Source organism: Macrobrachium rosenbergii, chromosome 21 (genome assembly GCF_040412425.1).
Source record: "Macrobrachium rosenbergii isolate ZJJX-2024 chromosome 21, ASM4041242v1, whole genome shotgun sequence".
NCBI lineage: Eukaryota > Metazoa > Arthropoda > Malacostraca > Decapoda > Palaemonidae > Macrobrachium > Macrobrachium rosenbergii.
In genome coordinates this window covers 43623611-43648908 of record NC_089761.1, presented here as the reverse complement: position 1 = coordinate 43648908, position 25298 = coordinate 43623611, and the positions used below count along the sequence as shown (strand labels likewise).

General features: G+C 34.7%; 1 protein-coding gene and 1 long non-coding RNA gene across 2 annotated transcripts in view; one reads left to right on the top strand and one right to left on the bottom strand.

Annotated features, from left to right (window-relative positions):
• Positions 1-2929, top strand: part of LOC136850018 (uncharacterized) — a 53310-nt gene extending 50381 nt beyond the window's left edge. The window contains exon 4 of the long non-coding RNA XR_010856514.1: positions 2380-2929. This is a non-coding gene — a long non-coding RNA (uncharacterized lncRNA). The remainder of the gene's footprint in view (positions 1-2379) is intronic.
• rictor (rapamycin-insensitive companion of Tor) overlaps positions 1-24882 on the bottom strand; it is a 51466-nt gene extending 26584 nt beyond the window's left edge. The window contains exons 1-15 of the mRNA XM_067123562.1: positions 24729-24882; positions 18916-19228; positions 16694-16825; positions 15756-15946; positions 13597-13828; positions 13281-13431; positions 12038-12222; positions 10832-10962; positions 8844-9124; positions 7639-7755; positions 6813-6995; positions 4463-4671; positions 2923-3012; positions 2367-2568; positions 852-1021 (exon numbers count right to left, since the gene is read on the bottom strand). Of these exons, the coding sequence (XP_066979663.1) occupies positions 852-1021; positions 2367-2568; positions 2923-3012; positions 4463-4671; positions 6813-6995; positions 7639-7755; positions 8844-9124; positions 10832-10962; positions 12038-12222; positions 13281-13431; positions 13597-13828; positions 15756-15946; positions 16694-16825; positions 18916-19228; positions 24729-24771 (2630 nt within the window). The 5' untranslated portion in view covers positions 24772-24882. The remainder of the gene's footprint in view (positions 1-851; positions 1022-2366; positions 2569-2922; positions 3013-4462; positions 4672-6812; positions 6996-7638; positions 7756-8843; positions 9125-10831; positions 10963-12037; positions 12223-13280; positions 13432-13596; positions 13829-15755; positions 15947-16693; positions 16826-18915; positions 19229-24728) is intronic.
• Between the last annotated feature and the right edge of the window lie 416 nt (positions 24883-25298).

The window sequence follows — 25298 nt, the reverse complement described above, 5'->3', positions numbered from 1 at the left end:
ATATGAATATAGAAAAATCACTACATTGTACAATTGTCCAGATTAGCAGCTGGCTGTTAATATATTACTAAAAATTTTGACTTCCTATTTTCAAAACATGAGACAAAATCAGTAATATTTATGGGCTACTATAAGTGACTATCTCAGTCAAGGATACAAAATCTACCTTCCTAGTGAGATTGGTCATTTTTATCATTAAAGCATATTAGTCACCCTTTCTCTCAACACCAGGCCAAAAGGATATGCATGACTAATATGCCAAACTATTAGAAAAAATCCAAGTAGGCAGTCACCAGGTTATGGTGGGGGGTTCTGTTCCAGTGGCCTGTCGTAAGTCTGAAATCGGTGTAACACAGATATCATAACAAAAATTGATAGCGCCGGCGAGTTATGGCACTTAAGAGACCGTAATCCAGATTTTGGCACCATTACAGCGCAGCAATCCAAGTACAGCACTGTTACAGTGCCTAATTTTTTTATGAATAAATTTGAAAAAGCGCCAGAAGTACGGATTCGCTGTAGGCTGAGACAGCCGTAACCCGGGAACTGCCTGTATACCCTAATTAGCTTTTTTAATGGCTCTTTTGAGTCTATGGGCTTATAAACAACAAGCAGACTTAAAAGAAAAAACATCGAGGTCACTAAAGAAATCTGATATTCAAAAAGTATGTTCATTAAACAACCAAGAACTTGTCAAGAGAATTTTAGTGATAATTTTAACAATGTGTAACATAACACTACTAAAAATTAAAATTTGTGTAGGTATATAAAAATGATTAAGGAACCAATATCTACGAAGAAACGAAAAATTAACTAAATATTACATCATAAAAAATACCTTCTAAACTCACTTGTAATTGTAAGTTGTTGCCCATTTGTCCAGCAATGTACTGATGAAATTGGCTTCATGGTATGCTCTAAAGCCTCTAGGAGAAGACACAAGTTTTGCCATTAGCAACTGACCTCGATCTCCCAGGTGAAGAACAGAAGGGGGAGAGTTCAAGACTGATTCTAAATATTCCTGTTAGAAATTGCAGAAATTTAGATGAGAATGACTTATACGTATCACTGAGATTTAATACAATGATGCATGCCTACTGTGCATGATAATTTGATCATGAAAACAGGCAGCAGGGGGGATCATGAAAATAAAAGGGAATAAAAAGTATAAGGTAAAGTACTAGAAACCTTACAAGGTAAAGTAACCTTAAAAGGAAGAAATATGGTTTTAATCTGGAATTTTGGAGGTGGTATCTGTACCAAGAGAAAGACTTGGATTACATTTAAAAAGAGAATACACATCACATATTCATGTATCCTGCATAGACTCAGCTGTATATAGACCATGTGTGAATAATTAATAATGAAAAAATTAACGATAAAATACAACAAACAAATACGGAAAATTATCAATACTTAAAGTCTTGAAAATTTTTGAAAGCGTCTTAAACATGCCACTCATACATAACCTATATATATGCACAGTATTGCCAATAAGTAATGTAACTATAAGAAGTTTTAAATTTATATACTATACTGGCAAGAAAAATATTCTATGTGTGTTGTGACGTTACGTCTTGAGCAAGTTTTTGCTCTAGTTTCTTCTACTTTACATTGACTGTGACTTCTTGATTCATTATGGAAGGGATGACCTATTTTATTTTCAACACCAGTATTTCCGTACGAGTGTACCATTCAAGTGTGTGGTATCTAGCAAACCATACACATTAATAAAGGTTTTTTGCAGCATTCCGTCAGCCACAAGCTGCATTATTTCTGTCTTTTACCTTATATGTATTACCTTGGTCTCTTTGTACTTAGCTGCCTAACTTCTTTATCTTACCTTCCTCTAGTTTTCCCAATTAAGAAAGAAGCCTTCACGCATCCCCCTAAGTGTAACAGCAATGGCTTTAAACCACTTTCCCACAGCCTCCTAATTTTCATTTATTATTTTGACACCATTACCTCCCCACTGTACATTAGGATATCCAGTACCTTTGTTTCTTATAGTGTTCTCAGTGAAGTACTTACTTCATGTCATTTTAATAAAATTTTATATCAGCCCTTCAAGTATGGTATATCTTTAAATTTCATGTGTTAACATTATAATAATTTACAACTCAATCAATAACTAAGCAATAAAAAACAAGATTTCATGAAAAAAATAAGGTTCTCTATTAAAAACATGAAGGTATCATTAGTTATGTCCAAGAAATTATACCATAAAAGTCAAAATCATACCGGAGAGTCAAAAGCATCAAAATTACATTTATCAAAATAAATTCTTGTATAAAAACAAACCACACACAACAGATATTTCAACAACACATAATTATGGGTTTCATTTACATACAAATAATACGTACCTCTTCATCACAGGCTTCATCTAGGACATCGAGAGCAGATAGAGCAACCAAACGGCTCTCATCATTCAGCTGACCTACTAGAAGCTCTATGCCCCAACTGGCAAAATTATCAGCACCCACACGAACCAGCGTTCTAAGAAATTGTGTGGCATACATTCGAGCAGATTCCTGACATCCGGTCAAAATTTTGCTAAATATTGATCTGAAATGAAAATTTAAGGCATTTTAACTGTCTTGATATACACTATGTAATATCAAATACCTAACATGTTTCTATTCTTCTATAAATATTTCCATTACATGTATTATAGTCAAATAAAAATAATAGTAACACAAATCAATAAACTAAAAGATTGTTTCCCGCTATATATATATATAAACATGTGTGGTATGGTTAAATTAATGAGTGATAAAAAAGTATATGTATTAAGATTTTCAATAATTAAGCTTTGTTTCTCCATCTACATTTTCCAAACAATCAACTACATCTATCTACTTATACATTACAATATCAAACACAAAATGTATGAAATGGATTTAAAAATTAGAAACCTACCTATTTACTCCATCTATTGAATAATCAAGACATGTGCAAATAAGCTTAGCATACATGTCACTGTTTGATATACTGACAATCTCCAACAACCTGTAAAAATTTATTAATGAAATTAATTAAAAATATCACATTACAACACAATATTCAAATTTAATCAATCAAATGTAGCTGGACACTAAAAAATGTTAGTTAGACAATATGCCTTCCTCGTAAGATATTTTTTACTTCTTATTCAGCACCGAAATACAGATTTTTGAACATGAGAAGACAAAATTATGATCACTGTTGTTTACTTGTAACAGGTGATGAAAACAGCCTCAAAGTTTCTAGGTTACTCACTCACCTATGGTAACTTAAAAAGATAAATGCTATGCATAAAATGACAGGTTGCAGCAAATATATGACAGTCTAACCACTACAAAACACACAATCAAAAAGGGGTGATAGGAATGATTACAAAGTAATTTTTCAACCATAATTACTTCACAATTTCAGTTTCTTTTGCATAAGGCAGTAACTTGAGACCTATTAACCTACTAACTGAACTTCAAACAGTCTACTACAGGTAATCCCCACTTATCGTCGGCATAGGTTAACGATGTTTCAGTCTTATGGCGCTTGGCTGAAGACATTGTTAACCAGATGTTCAGCGCTGGTAAGCGATTTTTGGCACCGGTAGAAGGTTTATCAGCATCGGTAGGCAGTTTATCAGCGTCAGTAAGCGATTTTCAGCGCCGATAAGTGGTTTACCAGTGTCGGTAAGCAACTTATCGGCACCGATCAGCACTTACAGCATCGTAAATGCCATTTATTACCATAATTACTGTGATTATCCGGTTTTTCAGTTATTGGCGCTCAGCCGGGAACAGAACCCCTACCATTAACCAGGGACTGCCGATACTCACTTCCACACTCACATTTCAAAACAAGGCAAGTAGGATTACATCCATACACACACTGGGTAGAAAGTAGATACTATGAGTTACATCTATAATGGTATATGTTTCACTTGAAGGGAATATTTTTATAAAAAAAATTTAAATAGAAAAATGAGATGAAGTCCCTAAATCTAACAAGCTAGGCCAAAAAGGATTTGTTTTTGACTCTTAATTACAAAACAATTCTATTTCTTAGAAATTTATTTGGATAAACAGAAAATGTTCAAAAGCTCTTAAAAAATTTCTTTGAAGGACTTCTGTTAAGGACTGACATTACCGTTTGAATGATCCAGTTTGGGGAGATGACAACCAAAGGTCTTGACCTAAAACTACAGTGCCTTTTGTCTTGCAAGAACTGTCTAATGACTATTACAGATTCATTTGTTGTATGTTCCTTTTCAAGATACCACAGTACTTTCCTAAATAATAATAACCCACAATACTTTCCAAAATAATAAGAATGTTCTTGCAACTGCCACAAAGGTGACAACCTTCTCGATAGTTTGCAACAGTTATCATATTCAATGTTCTCATCCAGTGTAAAAATAAGTCATTAAGTAATATGGAAATATACTTAAATCAATAACCATCAACAATCTTACTGTTGAAAGATGCCTGCTCTAAGGAGCATATCATATCCCTTCTGAGTATGAGAAAGTCTTCCTAGCAATAAAAAGTAGTGCTGAGAAGTCGTGGTATTAAGGTGGGATGGGGATAAAACTGCATCGTGGGTTGGTCGCTCACACACCACATATCCCAAATTCCTAGTAACATCAACCAGGAGTTCCTCTAAGTACTTGGAGCAGTCATCCTGAAAACAATACACAAGTTTTTACAAAAAGGATGTATTGTACAGTAGTTTTTAGAGTAAAATTTCCATACAATAACTGCTACAAAGATTAAGAATTTATTATCCAGTAGTGAAGATTCTCACATAAAGGACCCTTCACTATCCGATTTCTATAAATGCCAAATAGTGCTGGCTACCAGGCAAACCTGGGTAAGGTAAAATGCCAACCTCATTTGACATGAGATGGCCAGGAGTGGGTATTATTTAACAGTGAAAAACTGAAGCAAACCAGAAGATTATCACTGTTAGTTTAACAAACAAACTGCGAGATTATTACTGTTAGTTTAACATGGCATCAAGTATTAGATATTAACTCATAGGGCTGACATCTACATACACAGGTTTTGAATACAATGAGTGTACGTACTACTCTCTAAGGTAGAAACATGGCACTAAAAAGGAAAGTGGAGGAGATTTTGAAGAAGAAACCTAAGCACTGACACAGAAAATGGAGATTTTGAAAAGGTGTTACTGGAGTACAGTAGGAAGATTGTATAACTAATGAGGAATTAGAGGAGAGATGTGGGATAAAAAAGCGGAAAAAAAAAAAAAAAAAAAAAAAAAAAAGAGATGGCCTGGGTATGTGAACAAAAGGGATAAGGAACGATGATCAGAAAAGCAGTGGATAGGAAGGCAGCAGGACAAAGACCTGTAGTAACCCCAACAAAGTCATGGAAGCAGGTCAATTTGTGACATTTGTAATTGTTTGGACATTCAATGGCATTGAATGAAGAACAGTTGGTCATAAAACCTTAGATATAGAAGGAGCAGGAAGAGGACATGTAGGAAGGTGCAAGAAATCATGGGAAAAGGGGACAGATGAAGACCTAGACCTAACAGGAATTCAGGCAGGAAAATATCAAAACCAATGACAAGAAATGCAAACTTGCAAGAGAAGGTAATGGTAAGAAGGGCATTGAAATGCTGGCATCATACGGAAGGAATGGAAAAAGTAAGATTTCAGAAGTAGTAATTAAGTAATGGCTCCATCTAGTGAAGATAAATCTGGGACAAAGACATGAGATTAACTAAAGTCTCAACTCTTGGCTAATAATGCATCATATGGGGCATTAAAGCAGTTGTAATAAGGAGGTATGTACACATCAATTTTAAGGGATAAGTTTCACCACACTACATATTTCAGAAACAAAATTTTCATCATCAACACTGAATGTCTCAAATTGCGCTCCATTATTCTAAGCACTTTTAGCTCTATTCTGAGGAATGTCAAAGAAAATAAAATATTTATACTATACATAAATACATATAAAAAAAGATATTAACAATATTTCAGTTCAAGCAAACTTACAAATTTTCGAAAATGTCTTTAAAACATGAGCTACATGTATGACAAATTGCAAACACATATCAAGTATTTTGACAACTTCGATTAAATGTAGTTTTGCCCTTAGGCATTGCACCATGAATTATAAGCCTCTCCTTCCTGTATATAACAAATCCACTTTATTGCAAGAGTATTTTTTAGATGGAACAACAAGATATTTTTGGAGAGAGTTACAGCTTATTTTACTATAAAAGTATCTTACACAAATCACCATTTATTTATATTTGGTATCTGTTCCCGAACACAGTACACAAAAATGTCTTTACAGCAAAAACTTCTTGATAATTTTCAAACCTATAAAATGTGATGTACCTCTGCTATTCATAAATATTAATTAAATATGTACTGTATTATTTGCATTAATGTAGAGCAGGTCTTTCCAAGGTGTTCGGTTAAATGTACTGTATGCTTAGCAGGAAAAATAAAAAATATTGTTTATTAACAATTAAAAATCATTTTAATGCTACCACCGAGTCACTTTTCTAGGCTCTCACAGAGCTTCCCCAAATAACTGTTTAAAACAGGAGCAAGGTAAAGTTAAACAGGATGAGATCAAATGAACATATGAAAAGTACAAGGCAAAATGCACTAGAGCTGGGGGATGAAGGGCACTGCAGATAACCTTTCATATTACCTACAGTATGCCATTCTGTATGCTGTGACCCCTACAAGCAAAATGTTCTTCAGTGGCAAATACATAAATATGAGGCATAAAATTCTGATGAAACAACAGTTTAAATAAAAGTGAACAGCTTACCTCAGAACCACTCAATAAGAAATCACAAAAGTATAAAAGGGCCTGAGCATATACTTGAGCAAAGTCATGAGTAACGTCAATATTTGCAAAAAGGCCTGCACTGGGTTTGTAAAAATGCAGAAGCCGTCTTATAAACAACTTGTAATTGCTCTCCTCCAGTTTTTGCACCGATTCACTTGGCCACTGTTGGAGAAAAATATAAAATTAACCAACTTGATATCTACAAACTATACTACCCTGTCACAAATAAAATAAAAATAACATCCTATATCTATAAAATACTAATGCTTCCATTCAAAAAATGTTTCCCCTCAATAAAATAATGTTCTCATAGTACATATTCCCCATCTACTTAGCATATGTTGTGTACATTCACACAATAGACACTGCCTTGAGAAAAACCAAAGCCCATGTGATTCATTTAGTGGTAATGATTTCATATTACTATTTGTCAATCAAATAATTTTAATTCATAATATCTACATCTTGGCTCCTACATAACAACTTGGTCTCACTATACAACTTTCCATGTTAATTCTTAAAGCAATAACAGGCCACTATATTTGATATCCTACTTCAAACTACATACAAACAAGACTTTTATCTTGACTTACTATTAGTGACATGTTAAAAATAAGCCATTTGCTTTAATCACTAATAAGGTACAATTTTACTTGCGGGTCTGATTCACATTTGCTCATTTCTTCCCAGACTTGATTCCTTCTTTACTCAAAAGCGATAAAAGTAAGACACTGGTGTGTTATCTATTTACTAAATACAAACCAAAACTAATTCAGTTTATATCATATACTATTAATGGTCTTACCTTAAGTATGGGAATAATAAGATCCCATTTCCAAAACTCAGGATCTAAACCAGACACCAGTACGTCAGAATCTTTCAGTGTCTGATGAATCAAATCATCGTGATCTTTCCCAAGCCACTGAAAAAAATGTAAACCATAAATCAAGAGAACAGGTTCTGACAGCAATCAACAACAATTCAAGAAAATTAGTATAATACAATGATAGTTATATAAAAAAATGCAATCTGAGGCAAAATTCAAGAAAATTATTCCAATACAAAAACAATACAGTATCCTACAATTATTTCTCACTGCAGAACTTATTGGGGGAGAAAGCTCTTGAAAAACAAATATCCAAAATTTTCTGTTTTATACTAAAATAATTTGCCTATACTAGACTAACCTATGTTTAGTTACATCCATAAAGCCTTGGCTAGGCCCAGCTTATAGAGCATCTATACAAGTGTTTCAAAGCTGCTTATGCATTACTGCAAGGTTACAAAACATACTGAAAATGGTCCAGAAAAGATTTTACTATTTTTCGCACTTTCCCCCTTTTTCTCTCATGCTTGTGAATGTTCAAGGGCTATAATAATGAACTGCTTCACAAATACAAAATGAATTCTAAGTAATTTTCTCTGTCTTACAAGGCTGAGACACTTACTGTCACAACACTCTTTCATGATGCGTAAATGTACGTAGAACGTATAGTTTTACAACCTCATACATATGTACGCGTTGGAAATTTAATCTTTTCCTGCAGTAAAGATGCAAGTAATTTTCTTTTATTACATATTACAAAAAATTCTGGTAGAGTAAAACACATATTCATTTTTAACATGTTTACTATTATAGTGATTTCAAAATGTTTTCAAAATGCATGTAGTAATGCACTGTTGTGTTTGTTAGTTAAGCCTCCATGTAATTTTATCTTTTATTTTACTTACTCAATCTGACAACACTTTTAGTGAAATACCTTTAATTAAATATGCCTCTAACTGGTACATATATGTGCTTTTAGTATGTTTTTGGGTTTCTCTTATGAATGTCATTTTTATAAAATAAAATTCATCATTTTACCCATTTTTCAATTTTGTCCTAATATTTAGTGGTTGATTTGAAGTTCCCTCACGTCTAACATATATCTGCTTAGTCAGATTCTATTCACGTTACGTAAGATTCCAGATTAATAAGGATTTAAGGCAAAATCATAATACCATACTAACCTTACTCAGTTTTGAACTTGTGGAAGGAGTATGTACTTTAGGAAGATTTTCTTTGGACTTGGGAGAGCATCTGATGATGTGAGACAGATATAATGAGTTTTGTCTTTTCGGAGTGCTGAGGCGTAGTCTTGCTAAGGCAAGGAGAGCAGTTATAGACTGTGTGGCTCGCATGCGCTGAAGAGGGTCTTCACCCGCAGATCGCTCCAAAAGAATAGGCAACGAATGGGAAAGATATCCACATTCTCCTGGTAAGTTCTGATTTGCTTGGTGAAGAAGTTCCCCTGAAAGTGGAAGAAAACTCTTACCTCACTTATAGGTGTAAATCACCACAAAAGTGAAAAATGTGCAAAAACAAAAATTGGGATAAAAAGAGCCAAGCTTTACTACTGTTGGAGTAAATATCATCTTCAATTTAAACCGTATTCTCCGAAAACATTAATACTATACATTATTTACAATCACACAAAGAGATCATATATTAGAATTATAAGGCAAAAGTCATGTGTGCAAGCTTAATCTACATGCTATGAGCAACAGGTTGTGGTGACTTAAGAAATCCACCATCAACCATACACACAAACTACTATGGTTTCTTCCAACAGAATTAGACTCAAGGATATTAAACACACAAAAAGAAATATCATCTTGGAAAGTTCTGTTTCCCATTATACTGTATAGATAATGTAAAAAATAAAAAGCAAATAAAAAAATAAAATCCATTGCAATACTTTCCATTTCAGGAGGAAAATGTTTTTGTTAGGTAACTACAACACTTTACAGTTGTTAGTAATTATTACCAAAATAATAATTATTACCTAAAATAATAACATACCTGACATTTTTTCTTCATAAAAATGTCTAAGCATAACAGACTTTAATATAATACCTAAGCAGTTAGTAACTATCATCAAAAGTTTTATAGCATAACCATTATGCAATAATCATTATGATTCTACTGAAAGTCGTGTTTCGTTCACTATCGTCAGATTTCAGAAAATATCATCTTAGGTTACAATAACTATAGTCATTTATGCTCCATACAAATGACTAAATCATTTTGCTTCAGCCATTATGTCTCTACGAGCACTGAATTGTGTTAGCTTTTGTTAATTTTCCCCTTTCATTTCTGGTGTTCCCTAAACCCACCACTAACAAACACAATTTCCAACATTTCTTGTCTGCATTAGTGTACATACCTAATACTGTAATTTATATTTTACTTCATTTGCACAGCAATAACATTTCAAAATGTTTAGTATATTTAAAATAAAATGAGAGAGAGAGAGAGAGAGAGAGAGAGAGAGAGAGAGAGAGAGAGAGAGAGAGAGAGAATGTAGGCTAAGAATCAATGCTGGGACCAGAGATTACAAACCACTTTTGAATTAATATCTTCTCAGTCTGCATAAATATATACTCTTGGTTTTGTGCACTAAGAGATATCTTTCACATGAGTGGCATATAATTAGTCCAATAAATAAACGGTACTGGCAACCAGACAGCAAAAGAGAAATCCCAAATTAAAATTTTATACAAATTGCACATTTCAGAAAAATGAAGAATAGCCATTCGATATGGCTAATGTGCAAAGCTTGCCTTTAATGTAACATAAAGTAGGCAGTGATATACATATTTATCTCTCTCCCCCACTCTTCTTACTCTTGCCCTGAGTAGGCACTCAAGAGTGTTATAGTTTACAGCTTTTCATACACTCACATTTTCTGAAAGGACTCACAATACTCAGCGTCTACTTTAAAATAATTTACGTGAGGATGACTGGTTAAGTTTTAAAGCATGCAAAAAGATAATTATCTATGAAAAATAAAATAAAATACTGGACTTGCAGAAAATCAAGAAAGAAAGAGAATTAACAATGAAGTGTTAATGAGCAAATTCACCACTGAACATGTAAATATTACTTTTTGACTACACTATATAAGCCTTCTGTACCATAAGCTCCTAAAACATATTAATAAACAACTCATACTTACCCAGCAAAATTGTTGTCCTGACTGAAAGGTGTGCCGAGCTTGAGACAATGACCTCACACAGAGCAGGGAACATATCAACAGACATCATTGTGTAAAGTACCAAGGCCAAATGATTCTGAATAAGATTCGGTCTGGAAAATAAATTAGGACAGTACACTTTTAGCTACATGTGACGAACAAGCAAAGATTAAATAATGAATTTTAAATATCCAATGGTTATTTATAACAACATCTCCATTCATGTGTAATTTTCTTATACAAAACCCATTACTTTGTCACATCACATTTGTGTCTTTACGAATCCTAGCACACACTATTATTCCTGAATCTGCTGCCCAACAGCATTGTGAGTTTCACAGATCCTGAAGTTCCAGGATACCAAGGGACTAACATTTCAGTTTGCTACTTCACCTTTTTACATTCCTTTTCCACCCGAAAAATTCTTTTATGGTTGATTTGCTGACACTTCCTTGATGGTCTTTTCTGAATTTATTTTTCAAAATGTCTAAGTTATTATTCTTTACTACCTTTTTCTACATTCTCTTTCTCTCTCACTACCTAATCAGCTTACAAAATGTTAAACTAATATTACAGAAATAACACCCTAGGAATTATGTAACTGAAAAATGTTAACTTGACCCAAAGGCATTGCCCTAGAGATTCAACAATAACAATGCCAACTAATTACTCTTATTTCAAGAAAAGACTACAATGTTAAAAAGGAATATCAATTTATCAAGAATGTAAAATAATAAAAGGGGTAAAGAAAATTCTAGTTAATTCTTCACAGTAAAACAGGTGTTACCTAAGTCCAATGATTTGTAGTTTCAAATAAAACTAAATTCTTATAAGTCATGCTACCATTCAAGTATACAATAAACAGAACACTTACAAAATATATATAATAACATTAAATTACACACAAATTCAGAATGATTATCAGTTGCACTTCACAGAATTTTATATGTATTTTTGTTTCTTATAAGAAAATCAGTTTTTGATCCCATTAACTTGAAAAATAGCCTGTTGGCACCATGACATTTTCTGACTCTGTGGATTGTTCCATTGACCCCCAAGGTTGGTGTCAACACTGACCACTTTAGGGCCTGTGTACTAAGCTAAACAACTCTTCAAGTTAGGAAACACCTAGTTCAAAGGAGAGAATAATTAAGGCAACAAAAATCTATTCAAGCCTAGGACTCTCACCTGCATTTGGCAATGTGAGGTAGGAGAATCCGTGCCTCAGCAGCCACAAAGCCTTCATGTAGCCGCCATAGGTCTGTGTCACATGTTGGTATGCACATGTGACTAGAAAGGATATCCTCATAGCTTGCTGTCCATTCTCCTAAAGGGACACGAAACAACTCATACAGCAATTCAATAATTGCTCTCTGTAATGGAGAAAATGCAAATGAAATTGATGACACCTTAACATACTGTATCTTTATTCCAATCTGAATGATATAGAGCAAAGACCGCAGTACAATAATCACAACTAAAATGCCTTGAAAATGGATGCAAATAAGAAAGTTCATAATACCTTTTCAAAGATCTGCAAAGAGTAAAAGTAAAATGATGGTTTCAGGTTTTGGCCAAGTTTTGCTTCTAAACTTATATTAATGACTTACAAGGATCAAAAGCCATGTGAGCAAGACATATAAGAAAAACCAAGAAGGGGAAAACTGGGGAGCGTGGCATCGTTCAATAACTGACAAAATTTCATATGATGGCTCAAAGTTACCAATTTATTCACTGAGACTCAAATACATCATCAGTGAACTATAATTACATGTACTGTATAGATGACTTTAAATGGGAAACAAAAACAAATAACAACAATAACAAAGGTAGCTTTCAATATGAGAGAATTCTTAACTATCAAGAGTTAAGGAAGGGATTTACAAAAACAAAGAATTATTAAAAGAATACCTAGGAGTGTTACGCTACTGGATTACCATATATATACCAAACACACTGAAAATAAGATAACTTGAGAGACTAAGAGCACAGGAATTTGTAATTAGAAAAGTAAAAGTGGACTAATCAATTATAAGGCATAAAAAGAGGTAGGAAGCAGACGACAGGAGAGAGTAATGCAAACTATGTTGTTGCTTTAAACAAAAAACAACAATTAGATTGATACAAGAGGGTAACTAATTAAAAAGATGAAGAAAACAGGACAGAAAGTTCAAAATGGAAAAACATTTATGTGAAAAAATTAAGAAACGAGCTTAAAAAAGGAGAGAGTGGATGTTTAGGACCTTCAAGAAGGCAAGAGTAAGAGTACTGGTGGTCAAAATAACTGGTGGCTATAAATGCTCCAGAATGCATGGTCTCAAGATTAAGAGTAACAGTTCTCAATAGCAAGCTCTATTCAATATGATGCTTGATATCAGGTACTATTCAATACGAGTTCTTTCTTTAATAAAAAAAAATCCAACATAATTACCCTAGTATCTTCATGGTTGAGGTAAAGTAATGCTATTAATGACTTCAGTGCTGATGTATCGGGCTGACAGAGGGACACAAGACCAGGCCATGACCTTAAGGCTACCAATACTGCTAGTCTCCCGGCTTGCGTACGCAGCTCCCGCTCCTCACTACAGTAACCAAAAGAATAACTCTATGAAATATTACAAGTAAAATAGGCATCATAATCCACAGCTGCAACAAAAAGATTTGCTAGGGTTACAACCACATTTCACTAATCTATACTTTCAGCATTTAATCTTCAAGTTTCCAGTTTACAAATGTTTCATAATTACCTCTTGCTGTAATAATCCAAGTCATAGCTTGTATGCTTATAATGGAAATCAGAAAACGGAGCTAAGATCTGGTGTAGCTGAGTGCAGTGTGGTCGCCACTCAGGAGTGTTGAGTAGGAACAGGATTGCCCCTAAAAGGGCCTCATTGATTCGGGGCATTGCGCAGTCCAAAACATTATGTAACAGCACACTGATTCCACCACACTCAACGAATACAGCAGTGTTAAGTATTGCTGAAAAGAACCATTTAGGTAAGTTAGAACAAGCAATGTACAACCACTTACAAGATAAAATTGTACATAATTAACCAGTACCACTGTACCTCTCTAGTTGTAAGTTATCTATTATAACACTTGCATAAATGAACATTGTCAATAAAAACTTAAAAAAGGTAAGGCAATCCGTAACTCATCACAGTGATTAATTCAGTACTGTATAAGCTTCTATCAGAAATAGTTCTTAAGAGTAAACATTTACCTTTACATTCCCAAAGGCAACCATTAACCTTAAGGCTTATCACTGACATTTTGAAACATTCTACAACACTTGAAAAACTGTCATTGTTCTACTTCTACATATAGGTAGGTCATATGTATCAATTACAGCAACAGTAACCACTTGAGAATTAATTTGGATAACTCAACCACCGATCAACCAAAAACTTATTAAAGTCATTCTGTAACAAATTTTTGGGAATTTAACAGTATCTGTGAACAAAAAATGTACACAATCAGAGCAAGTTTTCAGGCTTAACTTATGGCAAGCTGGCATCAGATTTCACCAATAATTTTTATAGCACTATATAAACAGTTCAACAAACAGCAATCTAAATAATCAGCATGAAAGCGTAATGCACCTGTTTACACTTTATATGCACCTAATAGGCCCGTGGTAGAGTAAAAGAAAATGAAAAAGAACATGGGTTTGTATAAAAAAAAAAATTTAAAAGCTCTACATACTTCTCCTTCACAAAATATGTAAATTGCCATTAGATCTGCAGCATACAGGCAGTCCCTAGGTTATGACGGGTTTGGCTTATGACGCTTTTCAAATATATTCATCAGAAATTATTTCCCAGTTTACGATGCATGTTCCGGGTTACGACTCTTATAATGCTGGTCCGACGGAAGAAATATGGCTCCAAAACGGCAGAATAATCAAAATTTGGAGTTTTTTTTTATGAAAAACTCAATAAAAATTCAGGATACATCATTTTCAAGACACCCAAAGGTTTTCTCGGGTGTTCTTACTATTTTCGATGATGTCTCGGCTTACAACAATTTTTGGCTTTAGACGCGGTGTAGGAACGGAGCCACCGTCGTAAACCTGGGACTGCCTGTATATAACTTGCACAAAACAGGTACAGAGCGTCACTGACTTGTATTAATTTCAAGGAGCTCACTTTACATGCTGGATAATTCTGACCATCTTCTGTATTCATACCTTACCAGGTTACACCATTCACCACATAGTATTAGATATGCAGTCAAATCTACAAGTCTCGCCTGTTATTATGGGAGGTTCAACATTACGGTTTCCTGGAAACTTTATTTCAATCATGACCAAACTGAGGCGTGATCTCCCTAATCCTGCAAATGAATTGGAATCTTCTCAGTTGAAATTTAGTGCAAATGCTTATGTGTTGCGCAGGCATCATGAATTACACTTCATAGTTATTTGTTTGTCCCATGTACTGTACTTTACTTTGCTAATCATAAAATTTGTTCTGTTTTTTCATTTTTATACTTATCCCCCACTTCTCAATTTTATCTTCCATTCTTGGCTGCTTTCCCTATTTGGGCCCTTAGGCTTGTATCCGTCTGCTTTTATAATTACCATTGCAGCTTGGCTTATAATAATAATAATAATAATAATAATAATAATAATAATAATAATAATAATAATAATAATAATAATACTAATAATAAATAATATCAAATAATAATAATAATAATAATAATAATAATAATAATAATAATAATAATAATAATAATAACAATACTAATGATGATGCAAGCACTTCAAAGCTCACAAGTCAAGCATCTCCATCCTTTCACAAATACATCTCAACAGATAGCTCCCTTAAACTCCTTAGCGTGCTGAAGTATTTTCGACAAAATGCATAACCACCCAGAAGGATAAGTAGAAGTAAAATCCTACCCATTTCATTAAGCGTAGCAAGAGCTGATCGCAGCAACCTATCTCGCTCTTTGGCTCCATCTCTAGCAATTGCAGCCAGGCAACGTGCAAGAGCCAAAGGGAAGAAATCTGGAGCCACCATGAGCATACGACGAGCTAATCTCAGACTCTGGACTCGCTCTATTTGATTATCTACCATTATATCCATACTTCTGGGAGGAGAAAAAAGAGATTAGGTTATACAGCAACAAGATAACAGCATTAAGGAAAAATTCCTTAAATCTATTGGAGGTATGGTTTTGAATAAAAGAATGTCATCTTCTTTAAAATACAGCACCGAATGGTTTTAAGACTCACACATTTGGCATGCATGATCAACAGAAGGTGTAGACTCATTTTGAAGTACAATTTTCACAGCAATATTGTTAACTACCAGTACAGTATATTTTGTTTTGTTTAAAATTAAAGCATAAAAAGTAAGCATAACGAACATTATGCACATATGATTAGAGTTTTTACAGATTCATGCTGGAGAAATATAAATCATATGAAAATAATCCTTAAAATGTTCAACATGGAATTTTATATTATGATAATTATGAAGAAAATTAAAAATATGATTACTTAAAACTTCAAAGACATTACTTAGAATTAAAATGTAGGATAGCTTTAAAAATGTTTCTTTGAGTTAAAATTTACAAAACCTGTAACTGCAAGGATTCTTTAACTGAGAAGAAAAAAGAAAAACACTATGTGCCCTTTAAGCCAATAACTGCTAAACATTACTTAAAAAACCCCTTTAAACCATTTTAAGGAAAAACGAAAATAGTAAAACCACTCTCAAAGGGACACAGGGCCATATCTTCTAGGTTTTTTAATGGAGATGAAGAAAAATCACCTCAGTTAAAAAAAAATTTATTCCAAGAATATGAAATGTATTTGTCATTTGTTATGCTAACCTGATAATAAGAGGCACAGCATTAACTGTTTTGAGAGCTTGTACATCTTCAGGCATTTGGACGAGATATCGTATAAGTCGGAGGCCTCCTGCCCGTACCTCCTTGGCTTCATGGACTAGACAGCAACGTAATCTTAAGGGAGGTAGAGAAATTGTTATGAATTTGGCACTCTTGCACAGCACTCAAAATAAAAAGTGTAATAAAAAAAAAAACTAAAACTTTTATATTCTGCACAGGTTAAAATGAGCACAGCAGTAACTGTCAGATTGATGAACTCAACCACCCTAAGGCAGTTCCCCATCTCATCTGCCCAGAGCCCTAGTTTCCCAATAACATGTAGACAATATTCTGCACAGGTTAAAATGAGCACAGCAGTAACTGTCAGATTGATGAACTCGACCACCCTAAGGCAGTTCCCCATCTCATCTGCCCAGAGCCCTGGTTTCCCAATAACATGTAGACAAGATTTACTTCATACAGAGGGTGCGGTAAGGTATTTCCCATTAATTTAAGAGACTGGTACCTAGGAAATATACTTCATCACAGTACTGTAAATCAAATTACAGTAAAGTATAAGAGTTATCTTCATTCATTAATAAACCTTTTACTTTTGCTAAAGGCAAATAAATAAACTATTTGAATGGGAAGTAACCATGAGCTGAGACCTCCCTCTGCTGTGGATACTTCTAGTATATGACAGCCTTATATACTAACTGGCTCTCAAGAGTTATGACTAACTTTTGACAAATCTCAGCCACACCCAAAACCATTTGATAACATGTTCATTTTGGGGGGGGGGGAGTGAGGGAAGATGATTTTTCTCTGTAACTGTTCACTGGATGCAATTAATAGCTTTGGTCTTGCCTGGTGTTCCTCACTTCTTGTCTGCAAAGAGATGGTCTTTAACCAATCCCTCTACAGTGAACCCCCTGTATTCGTGGGGGATGTGTACCACACGCCCCCCCCGAATAGCTAAAATCCGCGAATACTTAAAACCCCTCTAAAAACACTTAGAACTGCCCATTTTGATAGTTTAAACACAAGAAAAACCCTCTAAAAATGCTTATACCTGAGTATTTTAATAGCTTTATCACAAAAAGTGCATTTATTCATGAAAATTATATGAAAATACAGTAATTAGTGAATATTTCTCAGTGAAAAATACTGCAAATGGGCAAATTTTTCCGTGAATAATGGCTGGATATATTCCACAGAGAAACCCGTGAATGCGTGAGTCCGCGAATCATGAGAATGCGAATAGGGGGGTTTACTGTACTTTGCCATCTTCATGCCTGCTAGTTGCTCCAGTACCTCATACTGTATTAGTCACAGCAGTCTGACTTCATGATACTATTCAGTTGTTAATTATCTCAATTGGATGGAAAATATTGCTGTTGACAAACTCTGATATTAATTGTGATATTAATCTACATTTCCTTCACAATATCTTTCTTGAAAGTGTAGAGGTGGTGTAACTGACCCAACAATGAAGTCGGTCATTTTTCAGAAATAGGAAGCCACTTTGCCTGCGTAGACTGAAGTGGAAAATGTACAGCTGAACTTTCTGAATCAAAACCCAAAAGATGTCATTTCATTTTTTGACATAAAAATATTTTCCTTCCCAGCCAGCACAAGGCAGACACAAATCACTATAATCCATGAAAGGTCTTACGCAAGCTCTTTACAGAAAAAAAATTTTTTTCCCCAGAATTAAAAACTGAAACAAGGTAATGCTTTGTAGCTCTGTTTCACCCAGATACAAACAAAATAGTACAAAACAAAAAATACAATGAAAAATTTCAAGAATAGCTGTCACAAGGAACTTCACCAAGATTACCTGTTAACACTTAGTAGTATAAATCTGGAAGCTGCACATATTTCTGAAGTTCTCAATGCAACTGGACCAGTAATTTAAAGCTTAAAGTCTGTCTGTCCAGTAACACATATACAATTTATGCTCTCTCTCCAAAGATTCCTGTGCACCCTGCTCCTTACTTATAATGCCATATTTTAAACTTCTGAGACAATGTTAAGAACATATTTCTATCAATTTACTAAAAGCTTTTACATCATGTATTACATATATTGTATTACATATACTGCAGTCTTAAAACAAATACCACACAGTTACATAAAAAAACTTGTAACCATATAATTAGTTACAGAACAATACTAAAATACTGCATTGGGCACACTGCATTTACAATAAAACTGTTACTTACAAACAGAAGTACTGCTCCCTGCTCATTTTTTCTTCACCAAAATCAAGCTGCGGCGGTGGCGATGCACCATTTGCTTTCGATGGCAAAGCATCTTCAAAAACTTTGTTAAGCTCATCTTGTTCTGGTGAGGTTTTTGCATTATTCTTTGCATTGATCTTCCCTATAGCTTTAACAGCGGCATTGAGGTATCCAAGACGACGGCTCTTGGGGACACCATCTTGGCGGCATAAAACAGGAAGAACTTCTCTTAAAATCCCTGAGACTCCCTGCTCAGAGTCTAAAATGATACTCTCTTCTTCGCTTTCATGGCGCCCTGCAAAGGGGAAATCAATTTTAAGATACTAAGAGTCATTCAAAAGCATTTTCAGTAGATTATTCTTCAAACACAACTTTCATCAGTTTGGTTTACTTGCTAAACCTCATTTCTTTGTGATTAAAATGAATAATCTTTGTTCCCTACACTACTAATTACCATTCAACTGGGGAAGTTTTTCGTTTGAAAAGACCTGTCTTGAATTTACACATTCATAAGGGTCAATCAAATTTTTCTGAGTGAGTACCTAGATTTGGAATTTATTTTATTGAATTAATCATATACAGAACAGTTAAATCAAAATACTTTGAAGTTTGTTTTCTGCATAATTCTGAACAATTCTACTGACCATCATGAACATATATTTAAAACACATCATCTCAAACCAGACAACATTCCAAAGTGAAAGGTACGTAATTAATTCTGTATGGAACAAAGATCAATCTACAAGGAAGGGTGGATTACTATATGAGTGAAAGACCAAACTGTATTACCAAATAAAACATGCAAATTTTCTGTGTGCTCACAAAATCCTGCTATCTGTGGTCTCAGTAACGTGCCAGTCTCAGGTAAGAATATTGTATTTAGACCTGTAGTTTTTAAAATAGTGGTTAGCCTTCTAATCATTTTTAAAAACTACACTTATTAGAAAAATGTGTACAGTAGTTTTACATAAATATGGTATAGTGCAACCCCTTATGTTTAGCAATAACAGGTGAACACCAGGGCCAGTAGGTGGGGGTGCTGGGAAAGTGGGGGAGGCCCATTCCCTTTAGGGACACTCATGAAAAGGATGGCAAACAAGCAAGGTGTCCAATCAAAGCCCCAAGCCACAGTGGACCATGCAGGATGCATCCTGGGTTAGGTGAGATTAGGGAAGACTAAATTAGGATAAAACCCTGTGTTTCACCTCTTATAACTTGCAGTGTCCTTGGTCAGGTTTTGGATGGGAGGGGTTCAAGAACTTCACTGGGGTCTGGTATGAGGTGGTGCTTTAGGTTAGATTAGGATGCATCCCTGTATTTCACTATAATTTGTGCAATTCTAGGTTGGGCAGGATGTAGCAGCAAAACTAGGTCAGGATGCATCCCCAAATTTCACTCTGTTTCATTTCACCCAACCCATTTCCCAGTGTGGTCCCCATTATTGTCAAACATAGAGGGTATGTAATATGTTAACCAAACCTTTCAGGTAAATTTTAAGAAAGCCCATAGGCCTTATCACAGTCCTTGTGTTATTTCTGTATTTGATCAGTTACAACTCATTCACAAATTCATAGTTTCTTTAAATATTAGCCAACGATGCACAAATTACAATCTGTTTGTATGTGGTATCATACTTAGCGACAAATAGTACTAGAATAAAACAACTCATAATCATCATCAGAGATACATTTAAAATGAGGTAGCCTACATTCTAACTTGACCTTCCCTTAACCTAGGGTGCTGTCCCACAACTTGGGCTGGGAGGTTTTGACCCCCTGGACCCCCCAAATATAATAGTGTGCTTAGCACAATGATGTGTGTACAACTATTTTGGACTATTACCACATGAAAACTATTTTAACTACGCATTCCTGCCCTAACATTACCTACTAACATGAGAATAATCACACAGTATTATTCTTTTACTTTATTCAATCACCATATTCAAAGTCTTATGATTACAAAATACAGTAGACAGGCTTATATTAATGATAAAGTTACCTGTTATATCCATTTTTAAATAATTTTACCTTAATACTTTTTTTTAATATGTGTCTTTAGTACACTTAAGGTGAAAATACTAAAATCTACATTAAATTTACTGTTACCAACATATCTACTGATGAGTGCTGTTACCCACTAAGAATTTTTCTACTTTCCAAAGACTTTTACTGACAAATGTTGTTCCTATTACAACATTTTCTAAGTTCCTTGTTTTTGTTGTGGTACTCATGCAAGTGGGGCTTCCTATTGAATTTTTATTACCTCAGTGCACTGTGGGTGAATGACTAACATATTTGGGAAGTCTTTTGTTATTTTCATCTGGAAATGAGGCTAGTACATGGACAATGCTGAAACCTGATTTGTTCTTTTGTTTTAAGTTTCACCAATTAAGTGGGATTCTGGAACTGTGGAGTTGTTTGAAAAACCAAGCTTCAGTTCCTAGTCATATGTCTAGTTTTCTCTGGTGCAGAAATGTAACACTTGTTATGAAATCCATTAAGTAATGAAAACTGGCTCAAAACATACATGATGGGGTACCCTATGACCAACTCGTATAGCAATTTCCTAAAAGGTACTTAATATCCTATCCTAATCAGCATTTTGTGGATAACATTCAGTTTGAAATTTACTGATTTATTTATACTGTAATTCAAATTCACTGATATGTCTCCAAATTAACTGTACCTATTTTTGCTTACAAGATATGTAAAATACTGTACACAAAACCTAATAAAATAAAAAAATAATATATAAAAACCATTTTTTTTAATCCCAAGTAATCCTAAATTCTTTATATGAGAGAGAGAGAGAGAGAGAGAGAGAGAGAGAGAGAGAGAGAGAGAGAGAGAGAGAGAGAGAGAGAGAGAGAGAGAGAGAGAGAGAGAGCATACAAAAGGCAATCAAACATACTGTAAGTTAATCCTAACATGATGTATACATGCACATATACACTGTACACATGCATACAAACTGAAAAATGTGTAACATTATGTTACTGGACTGCATCAAGACAACATCAATAAAAATAATGTAAGAAAGAAAGAGACAGAGAGAAGGGGTGGCTGTTATTTTCCCATGTGATACACAGTGAGGAAAGGATTGGCCACTTATATGCATGGTTTGTTCACTGTCCATCATCTCAGGCACAGCCAGGAAAGCATCAGTCAACTAGTGTGTTCATTCACTGTCCACAGGCACAAACAGGAAAAACTTGGTTACATGCATTTGTTCATTTAGTCTCATACTTCGGTTATCCACTAAAGGCAAGAGGTTGTTGACTTGGTGTGCTCAGTTCTCTATCCAATAAAACTATCATGCTTACCAAACTTCTCCAGGAAGTCAAAATATTTTTAATACTTTTATCCAGCTCAGATGAGGCCTTTAAGCAACAAAACCCCTAAAGTTGAGGTCCATTAACTTAAGGCTAGCTACTGTATCCTACAATTTTGGGACCCCACAGTGAGAGGCTGGGGTTTTTGGCAACAGGAAAATACAAAAGAATGAAATACAAGGATGTATTCTAACAACCCCATGATGCTTCTGTAAATTCTAATTATAATTAAGGTAAGGTAAGATTTAAAATTCTTAGTAACACTGTGTAAGAAAGGACATGATGAGCTAAACTATGTTATGTTAGTAGTGGGGTGGGTCCACTGGGGAGAATAATGCCCCTCCTCAGCCAGGTAAGGACCAGGCATCCTAGGTTAGGTCAGGTGATGCTGGGTTAGGTTGCAACTCTATAAATCATTATATACATTGCCCTAGATTAGGTTGTGTGTGATTAGGCTGTTTTGCATTTTCCATAATTTTTAGGATATATATAAGGGGCTTAAATTTGTTTCCAAAATGAACATCAGAAACATTCACAGCAGACATTAACTCTTTAACTGTGTAATACGTACATTCTTTCCAAAGTCACCCCACTTGACCACATCTCTATGCCTGGGCCTATAATGGTCTTATGAATCATACCCAAACAATAACAAAGACTCCCCTCCTCCTCCCTTCACCCAATTTTCCTTAATGTCCTTTTCCAATGCATTAATGAGAGAGAGAGAGAGAGAGAGAGAGAGAGAGAGAGAGAGAGAGAGAGAGAGAGAGAGAGAGAGAGAGAGAGAGAGAGAGAGAGAGAGAGAGAGCACAGCCTATAAAAATAAGAAAGGTGAATATTAAATAGAAAAAAATTTGTATAAATACTATATATACATAAAACAACTAATGGGATGAATATAAATGAACAGATTTTATTTGGAGAATGTGAGAGCATTAGAAAAATTTTCAAATATCAGAATGCATGTTCAGGAAGTCCTGGACTGAAAATATGTAATAACTTTCTATGTGTATAAAAGTATATATACATTAAATACTTCTTCAGAAATACATATTATATGTTTTTGGCAATAATTCATTGTTTGCTTTTGACTGTAGACTTTTTTACTGACACTTTATTATAAATAATTACCTAGTGCAAGTCAAGCTGACCACTGCAGGCCAAGAGGTTGTATATATACTGGTTAAAACTTACGAAAGTCATAATTTCACCTTCAAATGTGATAATGGTTAAAAGTAGAAGTTTACCAAGCAAATGTAAAGGAGATGTTGTTTATTAACATAATTTTTTGGCTAAACAGCATAGAAAAAGGTGTATATAATGCAGAGTTCGGGACAATTAGGCTGTATTACTTTCAACCGTGAACCTGTTAGGCTGCCAAAACTTTAGGCCATATGAAGTTTAGGCCATAAGACACGGGTTTAAGTTCCTTGGAACAGCATGTTTAGTACTCACCCCTCGGGGATTGAAGAATTATATACACCCATTTTGGCCGTTTGCCAGTTTGGATGTTACGGCTTAAATGACTTACGGCTGAAACGACCAGGACCGATAATGCAGCACAGGTGGAAAAATCTGAGAAATTCACTGAAATCAGGAGAAATTCGCCATCTTTTGACTATAATTTAACGTTCCTCCCTGAGGAGCTGATACTAAACACGGAATCCCAGGGAGCTTCTGCCATGTTTAGTACCAGCCCCTCCTGGATAAATGTAGAAGTACACACAAAAGATGGTGAATTTCTCTGCTTATCTCACCTGTACTGTATTTAGCCTACGCTCCACTAATTTCTATACTGTTTAGCCCAAAAATTATAGTAATAAATATCTGCTTGCAGCCATCTCCTTTACATTTACCCCATTTTCAGTAACATTTGTCGAATGAAGGGCTGCATCATCAGATATACCCACTGGCTGTTGTTCTACATACCAGGCTACCAACTACGTACAAGTATCTTACGAAATCAGTTCTTCGTATGCTAAGCTAGGAGAATACCACATTTCCGACTAGAATCAATCTGTAATTCATCAAATTTACATAAAAAACTTGACCAATTTCTCTCAAAAAAGTTATATTTAACATTCGTACTCGACTGTAAGTTTAAAATTAACCTTTACTACCTGGCACAGGCAGGACATACGCGAGCCTACAGGGTACGGTTGCTTACAGTGTTCGGTTATGATTTGAGACTTGTCGTAAATTTAACTTTGTCTTTAGTGATCAAATACGCAACTAAACATAAACAAAAGGCAGAAACAAAACTACAAACGGAATGCTGGGCGTGCAAATGGATGATGAGAGCCTTGCCTACCCTACCGTAACGCAATCTGTGCTTCCTCTCAACTTTGGATAATCAACTACGCCTTTGACGGCACAGGTTATGATTTATTCATGATTTTCGGTGAGAAATAATCATTATTTTGCGCCATTCACCTGGCAAATTAAATACGAGATGACTTACTTCTCATAGATCTAATACGGTATCCTCTGCCTCCCTGGTACATGTTTACGTCGCCATTACGAACTGACACATATTCTCTTCTTCTTTTTCCAGGAAAGGGTTGAGAATCGAGCTACAGAAATGTTGCCTTGGCTCTCGTATCCAATTTTGAGGTTCTTATGCTTGTTTATCAAAGCTCATATTAATAGTTCACGAGCAGCATACTGACTGCAGATAATGCCAAACGTTAATGAATAGATTGATGTAGTTGTCATGGAGAAAACGTTAATTCACTGTAAGTATTCAGAATTACGGTACTTTTGCAAATGTTGTTTGAGTACTTTGTCCGACTATACTATCAATTTTGGGCAATTTACTAGTCCCTTCACTTTAAAAGACTTATAGCTAGCCATTTATCTAGTCAAAAGTTCACATCATGATTTTTTGGCGAAGATTAATGCATTTCCTCACACATTTGCTACATAAAAATCATCATCCAGTACTTAACTAGATTATACAAGAACAATAAGTGGTTAGCGACCTACATCATTCTTATTTCAGGACTTGGCGTGGGATACGGTATTAACCAAA